The 11,138-nt window shown below is 42.5% G+C and overlaps 1 protein-coding gene across 1 annotated transcript in view; it reads right to left on the reverse strand.

Annotated features, from left to right (window-relative positions):
* SP110 (SP110 nuclear body protein) overlaps positions 1-8,605 on the reverse strand; it is a 23,457-nt gene extending 14,852 nt beyond the window's left edge. Inside the window, 3 exon segments of the mRNA XM_006878245.1 lie at positions 1,389-1,652; positions 5,472-5,640; positions 8,459-8,605. Of these exon segments, the coding sequence (XP_006878307.1) occupies positions 1,389-1,652; positions 5,472-5,640; positions 8,459-8,605 (580 nt within the window).
* Between the last annotated feature and the right edge of the window lie 2,533 nt (positions 8,606-11,138).

Here is an 11,138-nt window from a genome sequence, read left to right on the forward strand (position 1 = left end):
AGATCCAGAGAGGGAGAGCGACTGTGTGCTGAAGACTGGGGGAGGGCCTGGGGGCAGGCTTGCAGGGTATACCCTTTGGTTGGTTGATGATGCATGGAGGGGATTGTAACCATGGCAAGGAAGAGAAACACGATAGAATGAATGTAAAACGAATGTTCTCCCATGTAAACTATCACACAATTCACAATAAAACATTAAAAAAAACAGGTTGGAGGAAACAGAATGCTGTAGGCCATAATTTGTCAACTTTTCACCTAAATCTTTAATAGTCAGTTATAAACCGTAGTTGCATAAAGTCATTTATTCTGATCATCAAATAACTTTTGGAAATCTGTGTACTAAGAATTGCACTAGAGATGCAGAAATAAATTTTTAAATGCATTTAAAAAACAAAATGCTGTGTAAGAAAGGTCTTCTGAAAAATAGCCAGTGTCAACCCTGATGGTTTGGATTGTCAGCCCATCCTACAACTGGTTGGTGAATTGGGCCCCTCTTTGTTTCTTTCCTTTTGTTTGACTCAGTACTTTTTCCTGGGTTTTTGTCACAAGTGTCGGGGCTTGAGGGTGTGAGCTCGCCCTGTATAACCACTTGAGTGAGGGCAAGTCTTCCCTAATCAACATTACTTTTCACAGGTGGAAGGCTGAGCCTCTCTTGTGAATCTTCATCATTTGTTTTAGATGGTAAGTTGTCACTGCCCACTGAAGAGAAGGAAAACAATTGTAGGTAGGAAGGTCTGGGGGCCTAAGAGAGAGTGAACATAAAATGCCCAGGGACGAGGGATGCCCAGCACTCAAGGGCAGAGGACTCTATGATCCAGGGCTGATGTCATGGGTTGAGTTGTGTCCCTCAAAAAGGTATGTTGAGGTCCTACCTCTGTACCGGTGAGTGTAAGTTATTTGGGAATGGAATCTTTGCAGATGTAACTAGTTAATATGAGGTTATACTAGAGTAGAGTGGGTCCCACACCAATAGGACGGGTGATGTTAAAAAGGAGAAGAGGCACAAAGATGCATGCAGAACAAAGATGGTCATGTGATGCTACAGTCAGAGATCAGAGCGATGTGTCAACAAGCCAAGGAACTCCTGTGGCTACCAGCTGCTGGAAGAGACCAGGAAGATTTTCCTCTAGAGCCTTTGGAGAAAGCATGGCCCTGAAGACACCCTGAGTTTGGACTTCTCACACCCAGATCTGTAAAAGAACATAGTGGTACTTTGTCACAGCAGCCCCAGAAAATTCATGCAGATGCAAAGCAACAGTTGTGGGTTCACCCCTGAGAGGCTGTATATGGCTAGGTAGGTACATAGAAAGGAGCAGACCCATAAAAGCATTGTGCTCTGGATGTCTAGGGTTGGGTATACACAGGTATTAGACATAGATGATCTCTCACCTGGAGTAATCCTTCCTTTCTGGATGAGTCCAGGAAGGGCCATGGCAGGGCCAGAAGGGCTGGGTAGTTCGCCCAGGATCACATCACTTTGTTGTGTGAATGTCACAGACTGGCTGACCCTCCGTGCACAGGACAGATGATTTGATGGTGGGGGTAGGAGCTGTGGCCGTTGTACCAGGTATGGGAGTGGAGGTCGAATACTGGAGCTCCCTTCTGCTGGGTCACTTGGGACTTCAGTCAGGATTGGTGTGGTTGTATTCCACTCTCCAAGGACAGAGGCAACTGGGATTAGTGAATGAGCACACATAAGCAAATTATAGACTAATAATTACAAATATGGAGCATGGAAATTCTTCCTACATAATTTCCAATTGGATAGATGCATGGAGTCATTCTTTTCACTTTCCCAGGCATACATAATCAGACTAATTCTCCTGGTTGGTCCTCCTGTGACTCCTTTCTATTTTGTTTATTTTATTTGGGTATTCAATGTTACTGTAACTGCACTTAACCCATGAATTAGTGCCAAAGTGGCTTCAAGTATAAAGTTGGATCTGACTTTGTATCCAGGAATTTTCTTTATTTTATTCCTAAAGTTTGCTTTCATATGCAGAAATATATAAAACTTATTTATTCCTTCTAGATTTTCAAATTTATTAGAGTGTAATTTTTCATATTATTCTGTTATTATCTTTTTTTTTTTCTGTTGGTACTTTTGTGATGTCACCCATACGATTTCTTATGCATGTTATATACTGAGTTCACGTTGTTTGTGCATTTTCTTGTCAATTTCTTCACTGCTGTTGGTTTAATGTTTACAAAATCTCCATGGTTTTCCTTTTTCTTGATTACAGGATAACCTTAAAGAAAATTTTCTTAAATGCTACCCTGTAACTTATTAATTTCTTCCCCAGGTTAAAATAGTCTGTTTTTCTTGAAATACATTTAGTTGTTCTGTAACTATACTTTTCCCTACTTGCTTTATCACAGTCTTCATTATAAATGGATATTTCTGATTCCCTATTTTCAGTCTATATCTGGATTGAATTCTAGGTGATGTTGCCCTGTATGTCAACCTCTGGTTGCTGTCTGCTATTGTTGGTTCTTAGCTCAAATGACTCCCTTTAGTAATTTTGTTTTTTTTCAAATTCCTTTAATATCTGTTTATCTGGATATGTTCTAATTTTGCAACTGTATTTGAGGGACAATTTTTCTGACTCTATGATTCTTGGTTGGCATTTTTTTTTTTCAGAGTCTTGTGGATGTCTTTCCATTGCCTTCTTGTTTGCATGGTTTCTGCTGAGAAATTAGAGTTTAATATTACTGGTTTTCTTTTCTAGGTAACTTTCCACTTTTCCTGAATGGCTTTTGGGCTTCTTTCCTTGTCTTTGATTTTGGAGAGTTTGATTATAATATGGCTTGGTGATTGTCTTTCAGGGTCTATCCTGTTTGGGGTTCATTCAGCTTCTTGAATGGTTATCTTCTCCTCTTTTGTGATGTTAGTGAAATTTTCTCCCAACAGTTCATCAACTGTCTTTTCTTTGTCTTTTCCTGTTCTAGAATTCCAATTATTCATAAGTTAGTCCATTAATGTTGTCCCACATAAACCTTAGACTTTCTTCAGATTTTTTCATTCCTTTTTCTGATTGTTCTTCTTGCCTACTATTCTTGATTTATCTCTAAGCTCACTAATTCGGGCTTTCATTAACTTAAATCTATTCCTTTGTCCAAAAGATAAGTAAATAGTAAAGAAAGAAAGAAAAGGAGAAAAAAAAAAAGCAGACAGCTGCTAGCAAAAGAATACAAAAACCAAAGACAGAAAAGAGGGAGAGGAAAATAAAATAATAAAAAGAGAAAATTAAAAGATATAAAATAAAAAGAAAGAAAAAGACCTAAACACAATTGGAATGAATAAAAAAGGAAAGAGACCAGAAAGTAGTAAGAAAAATGTTTTGAAGGATAAAAAAATAAGAAGAAAGCAAAAACCATGATTGAGAAAGAGAAGCAGAAAACAAAAGGAGAAAAAATGAAAGGGGACACAGAAAGAAGTGAAAGCAAGATAGACAAGGGTGAGGGAGAAAGAATAAAGAAACAAAAACATGAAAGGGAAAAATAAATAAAACAGGGTAGGTTTCGGAGCCAGAGAGAAGAAAATTTTGAGGTCTCCTGACAGCCATGGACCTCACATAACGGGTAAGAAAGGGATGACACTCAACTGTAGATGGAGTTCCTGTAGGGCTAGGTGTTGTCTGTTCTGGGCACCCAGCCAGACGTAGCTCACAAAGACCCCAAAGCAGCTGGCATGTCAGGGTACTTCCATCCTAAGGGAGCTGAGGGTGAGAGGTACTTCCAGTCCAGGGCTGACCAGAACCATCTTTGAAGGTTTGGAATAGGCCACATCTGATTCCAGGTGCCAAGGTTGGTGCTAGTAGTTCCCCATGCTCTTAGATAAGACATCCACAGCCCAGAGAGAAGGAGATTCCCTGGGAGTGTACATAGATTGAGGCTGCCCACACACCTCTAATCACTGGGGTAATATGGAGTACAAGAAGAAAAGGAAAATAAATTCACCCCTTTCTGTCCACCAATAGATGGTATGCCTCTGTGCCACCTACTGCCCTCTTGCCTTCAATGTCACCTGTGAAAATTCAAGATGGCCACACCACAGTTAGCCTGGCTCTAGCACAGATAAGCAATTTCTTTTCTGTGTTGTGTTTTTTCCCACTCCCCTTCACATCTGTTCAGCTGCTTCTCCTAGTGAGAACTAGTCTAAGGCTGGCCAGGGCCGACTCTGCAGATTTGGAGCAGGGCCCGCCTGAATGGGATCCCTGAAGACAACTCCCCCTCCTTTAATGGAGTCAACTGCTATGAGAGAAGGAGCTTTCCTGGTAGTGTATGCAGGTGGGAGCCAGCCTTGCCTCTTATAACCAGAGAAGTGTGTGTAACAAAAATAAATCACACCTTTGTCTCTGTGAGCCACAGGTATATTTCTGCAATACCGATAAGCTTTCTTGTCTCTGAAGATGCTCACAGAAGCTCAAGGTGCTGCACTGGGTGGGATTCGTTGGCACAGGTCACTAATCTCTCCTTGTTTTTCCATGTCTGGTCAGCTCACTCTCCTAGTAAGCATTCAGTCCACTTCTCTATCCTTCATCTGAAACTCAGAGTTCCAGAACTCTCTCCTGCATTGGTTTCACTTAATTTCCTGTCTTTGTTGTAGAGACGTGTACAGCTTTTCTTCCTAATCCGCCATCTTGCCACCTCTCCACACTTGCTTCTTTCTCTCCAGCTGTTCCATTGTTCTTCTTTCTACTCACTTTTTTTATCCAACTGTCTCTTAATGGACTCAGTGTACTTCAAACTCCATTTCTCACACCCTCTTTTTCTGTCTCTGTCCCTTCTCTTCCTCTTCAGCCACCTACCTTCTCTCTTTCAGCTTTACAATCTGGCTTCCTGCTCACCCTTGTTTAGGAGAGTGGTTAAAATCTTGTGGTCTGGCATTGGGAGACTGAATCATAACTCCTGGCTCTGCCTCTTAACAGAGTAGTAACTTCGGGGAAGTTACCTCTGAGCTTGAATTTCTTTATCTGTAAAATGGGATAGTAATGACTTCTCAGGATTGTTTGGAAGATAACATATGTTAACAACATGCAGTGCTTGGGACAAAGCCTGGCACATAGGAAGCACTCAAAGGAATGACACTATTTGTCAAAATCCATTTCTTGTCCTGTCAGACTCTCCTTGTCCTTCCATCAGGCATGCTCTGTATAACTTTGCATTTCCCAAGGATCACTTTGTCATTGTACATAAAAAAGACTATTTATACCCTAAGCTGTATGGTTTCTCCCAAATTCATGGAGCAGGTAAGCAGAAGTGTTTTTTGTCCATTAGGAATTCACCAGAAAACCAGGATCTGAGTTAGCAAGGGGCTGTGCTTCCTGGCACACTGATAGAGAATACAGACTAAACCTTCCCCAAAATAATGGAAAATAGTCCATTGAACTAAAAACAAACCAAACTTTTCACATAGAAAATTTTCACATGGTTGTACAACCCCCAAAAGTATGTGTGAACTCTCATTACCACGTCTGAAGCTCTTGTAAATCTTCATTAGATTGGGGTATTCTTGCAGGTTAATTGGGCTGAACAAGGCCATCAGAAGTGGCAGGTTAAACGTTCCCTCCAGTTTGGTGAGAGTATTGTGCACCACTCTGGATACAGGGACCAAATTTTGGCAGGCTTCCACACATTCCTTAAGAAATGGAACAAAGGGTTATCAGAAAACATTACACAGCTTGATAGAGGGTGACTATATATTTGGGGTTTTCTAAGTTCTCAGAAAGCAATTTCACTCTCTTAAGAAGGAACATTTATCATAAACAATAAAGCGTACCTGCTGAAGTCTAACTTATGTATAACCAAACACCTCATGGAATTGCTTCCTTGATTTGGAGGCTTAGAAACATAATTTTATGGAACATTCCAGTTAACTGGGCTAATCATTGTATAGGTCTAGGATCTTGAAAGCTTGCAAGCAGCCACCTAAGACTGAAAAAAAAATGAGCTATGCTTGCCCAGAGTAACAGGAAGTAAGAGAGTCAGGATTAGGAGGAAGATACGGAATTTGTGACTAATTGCCTCCATGAACAACTGGATGGTGCCATTAGTGGCCATTTTGATCAAAGATTCTTCAAAAGAATTCTTATCAGAGGGGAGGAAATGCAGAACAGAATTAAAAATTATAGGAAATCTAGACTTTCTGCAGTTATGGAAGCCAGATAATTGTCATGCGTATTTGATTTTCATAAGCTTCTTTCTTCCAGGAAGGGAGAGACCAATAGTTACACCTTATTGACTGTTCATGAGTTTTTAAGACCCCAATTGCAAATTAGGATGTAGAACATAGTCTCTGTGGACTATGTTATGCCTACTGATCTAGATGTCTCTTGAGACTATGATCCTGAGCCCCTAGACCCAGAAACTCATCCTCTCAAAGTGTCTGGTTATGTCTAAGAAGTTTTAAAAACTTTTCCTGTACAGCACTGTGTTCCTTTAAGAACTGTCTACATAGAACTGCTATGCATCTGAATCTACTCAATGGCAGTGGATATACAGGATTAAATTGACAATAGCAACTGGGAAAGCAGATAGGAACCTTAGGGGCTAATGAATTTATGTTACTGCGGGAGGAACTACTCAGAGAAGGAAGGTTCGAATGGCTGTTCCACTCAATGTCACCAATGTCATTGAAGTAGAAACTGTGGAATTGGTGAATATTTTGCCTTTATATTCTCAACAACAACAACAAAATAAAATATATGTTACTTCACACATATTTGGGTGGTTAGTCTCTTGTGTATTGTTGTAAAGTGATGTCAAGTTGGTTCCAACTCATAGTGACTGGTATAGGGTTTCTAAGGAGTGGCTGGTGAATTGGAATCACTAACCCTGTGGTTAGTAATAGTCTCTTGTTGTTTTTAAATATTGTGGAGTTGGTTCCAACTCAGAGAAACCCTGTATAAGGTTTCCAAGGAGCAGCTAGTGGGTTTGAACTGCCAACCTTATAGTTAGTTCACGGTCTAGTGATGATTCTACAGTTCCACACCAGGAGTACCAGTCTCTATTTTTGTTGTTGTTAGGTTCCATCGAGTTGGTACCAACTCATAGTGACCCTACACACAACAGAACAAAACACTGCTCATTTAGGCTCATGATGGTGGTGGTGGTGGTGGTATGCTGTGGAGTTGGTCCCAACTCATAAGGACCCTATATAGGGTTTCCAAGGCTGTAAATCTTTACGGGAGCAGAAAGCCTCATCTTTGTCCCACAGAATGGCTGGTAGTTTCAAACTGCTGACCTGAAAGTTAGCATCCCGATTTGTAACCACTCTATAACCACTATGCTACCAGAACTCCTATTTAGGGTCATAGCAACCCTAAACACAACAGAATGAAACAGTCTCTTAAGAATACATAATCCGGCTTTCTTTAAAAATAAGCTCATTTTGTGAGCCTTATTTTTAGGAACCTTTGAAAAAAAAGACAAATTTTAAGAAAGAGAAGTGGGGACAAAGAAAATGAATCAGTTGCTCTAAGTTGGCACTGGTTCACAGTGACCACATGTGTGTCAGAGTAGAACTGTGCTCCAGAGGATTTCTGGAAGTCGATCACCACTCCTTTCTTCTGAAAAGACCTCTGATTGAACTCAAACCCACAATCTTTTGGTTAGCAACCAAATGTGTTAACTGTTTGCACCCCCCCTCCTCAGGGCAATTCATAGTAAGCGGCTGGGTCGTTGTTTCCTTAAGGCCCTAACAGTTGTTCCTAAGTGGAAACTCTGATGCTCGATCAGTTGCCTCTGCTCTGGCTCAGACTTGGGTTAGCCTGATTGGGTTTCAGCCATAGAGAGATCAGTTGGAAACCTCTTGCTGAGAAGAGGGCCCAAATGAAAAACATGGCAGAGGAAAACTGATTGGAAAATATTTACTGAGAACCTACTAGTAAACTCAGTGAGCTAGTCCCAGGGTACACAGCAATGGTGAAATCAACATGGTGCTGTCCACATGGGGCATTGTCAGGTGAGAAGATGGGATTAAACAGCAAGCAAATTAACTAAATATCCTGCTACCAGTTATGTGAAGTGTTGCAGAGGGAAAGCATAGATTCCATGAGAGAGAATAACCAGGGGGTCTTAATTAGGCCCCTCTGAAGAGCAACTTTTAACCAGAAAGGGGAGTTGGAGTTAACAAGATTAAAGTTGGATCCTTTTATCAGTACTTGAACCTTGGGCCCAGGTGATGTATGAAAAACCCATAATTATATGGATAGAGTATCAAGGAGTCCATAGAACCATTGCTCCCACACCTCCTTGCCTCACATCAGAATTGACTATGGGTTATAAACTCTTCTGCTGGAAGTTGGGAGTTGTGATGGACCCAACGCCACCCTTTTTCCCAACCACCCCATCTTCTGGGATGATGAACGTGACAGGGTGAACGTTTGAAACTCCAGAAGCTCTGGGCAGACATGGTGGGGGCTGGCCTGCCGTGGGCCGTGGCCCACATCACTCACCCGGTAGGTCCTCTCACTGATGAAGGACTTGTCTCGGAGGCTCTCAAAGAAGGGAAATGGCTTGTGTATGGCATAGGAGATCTCCAGCTTCTGGTATATGAAGTGCTGAAGAAGAGCCTCTTCAAGAGCCCTGGTCACGGTGAACATCCTGTGGAAAGAGGTATGAGAATGTGAAAAGAGAAGAAAGACTCAGGTGCTTGAGGAGTCACTTTCTGCATTAAATGGACATCTACAGACAGAGCGCTGGTCCCAATCGGCATGTCTTAGCAGTCCCCAAAGCATGTCTGCCTAAAAGACTCATGGAGGAAGGAAACAATGGCCACTCCAAACAGCCAGGGGGCTGAGAGTGACCTATAAGACGATGCCAAAATCCAAACAGGCTGCTGGTAAACAAACAGCAAATAGTTCAAGTTTGTTGTTGTTGTTGTTAACAATTGTCAAGTTGGCCCCCACTCTTGGCAACTCCACGTGTAACAGAACCAGACATTGCCCAATCCTGCATCTTCTCCACAATCGTTGGCACATTTGAGCCCAGTCAGACCATAGTCTATTCTGTTACACAGGATTTCGTTTGTGACTCCTCAGAAGTAGATTGCCAGGTCTTGTTTCCTAGTCTGTCTTCACTGGAAGTTCTGCTGAAGCCTCTCCATTCTGGTGACTTTTGGCATTTAGAATACAGTTGGCATAGCTTCCAGCATCACAGCACCATGCTACAAGACTGACAGATGGGTGGTGGGATATTAAAAATTGCTAACATTTATTGTTTCCTGTGTGTCGAGATCGTCACATGTATTTACTTACTTTATCTTCACTTAATCCTTGAGATGTGACTAATATTTTCATACCCGTTTTATTGTTGGGAAAACTGACACATAGAAAGGTTTAATAATTTGCCCAAACTTGCACAACTTGGGAGTGGAAGAATTTGAATTGGAAACAAATTCCAATTTTCTGATTCCAGCAAGTTTAGATTAATCCAATAAACAAGGTAGGCACAGGTCCAATTGTACCTTCCCACCAGTATGCAGTGGACAATTTCACCTGTCCTCTGCCAAGTCAGAGATTCAGTGAAGCCCATAAGAAATTGCTCACCACAGATTAGCAAGTGAACACAATTAAGACCATGCTTACCTTGCTCAATGTAAACCAGCGTATACTTTGTTTACTGTAATGGCTTACTGGTTAATCTGCCCCTGGGTTCTAGGTTTATATCCATAAATGCTATGCGGTATGAGTGTTTTGGAGTGTTCATGGCTTTGGAGGATAAGCACTGGACTGCTAATCACAGGTAGGTGGTTCAAATCCACCAGCCTCTCCACAGGAGAAAGAAGATGCTTTCTGCTTCTGTAAAGATTTACAGACTCAGAAACCTTATGGAGTGGTTCCACTCATGAAATATTGAGAATAACCCAATGCATAGAGAAAGAGGGTAGATTAGTGACTCCTGGGCCTACAAGGAAGTGGGAATAGGGATTTACTTCTTAAAAGATACAGAGTGCTGACTTCTGGCGCTTCTCTGGCCAGGCAGCACAGGTAGGGCGGGCTCCAGGGGAAAAAACGGCGGGTGGTATTGCACAAAGGAGGCCCACATCTAGTAGACAGACAGCGTTTGAGCAAACATGAGACTTTATGTTTCAACATTCTGATCTTGCTTTTTTAAAAGATCAAATTGCTGAGGAATTACAGGCATTTTGAGCTTTTGTCCACCTGTACTCAGCTCCCGCTAGGGCGACTGCCTCTGCCCCCCTACAGAGCTTAGAGTGGGGGGGGGGGAAGAGCTGGAGTAAGCCCGTTCAGAAAGCGGGTGCTTCCAGAGGAGAGGAAGCATAGATGAGCAAAACCGCAGGAGTTAACATAGCCCTTGCCAAAGGGGTCTCCTCGCCATAGTAAGCCATATCAGCACGGATATCAGGCAATTCAGGGTACTCACAGTACAGAGAGACAGAAAGAGGCATTTTTTACGTCATCAGACACAGACGCCACCTGCCTGCAGCCACTACCCCCCACCCCCACCCCGCCCTTCACTGCCTCGGCCTTGGCCAGCCCTTTGCCCAGCCTCTGAGGCTTAGGCCCACCCAAGGCCCAGGCCCACAGCCCGGCCACAGAGGCCCAGGCCCAACCAAGGCCCAAATTGTCAGTCTTGTGGTGTTCTGATTTTATATTTTTTTCTTTGGTGTTGGGTAATTGGTGCGCTCACTGTTTGCCCACTTCCATTCTGGTGAGTAGAGGTAGGGCCTCACTGCAGGTGGTTTCTTCTGCAAGGATTCCACACAGACACTCAGCCCAAGCTGAGACACTGATGTGTCCCCTTTTTGGGTTGCTTTTTACCATGGGTAGCAGAGGAGTTCCGCTGTAGCTCTGTGGGTTAATGCGCCAGACTGCAAAGCCTTTTGAACTGCAAGGTCAGTGGTTCAAGCTCCCCAGCTGCTCCTTGGAAACCCTATATGGGGTCACTGTGGGTCTCCTTGGAAACCCTATACGGGGTCGCTATGGGTCAGAGTCGACTCCACAGCACTTAACAACAAGGAGAAGAAAGCAGAAGGGACTGAAAGAGAGTTAGGACATTAAAGACATACTTATATTAAGGTACAGATTTTTTCTTTTTTCTTTTTTCTCTTTTCCTTTTTCCTCTTTATCTTCTGCCCCTTTTCTCCCTTTTTTGTGAGTAGAGACCGCCATA

This window comes from Chrysochloris asiatica, unplaced genomic scaffold (genome assembly GCF_000296735.1).
Source record: "Chrysochloris asiatica unplaced genomic scaffold, ChrAsi1.0 scaffold00096, whole genome shotgun sequence".
NCBI lineage: Eukaryota > Metazoa > Chordata > Mammalia > Afrosoricida > Chrysochloridae > Chrysochloris > Chrysochloris asiatica.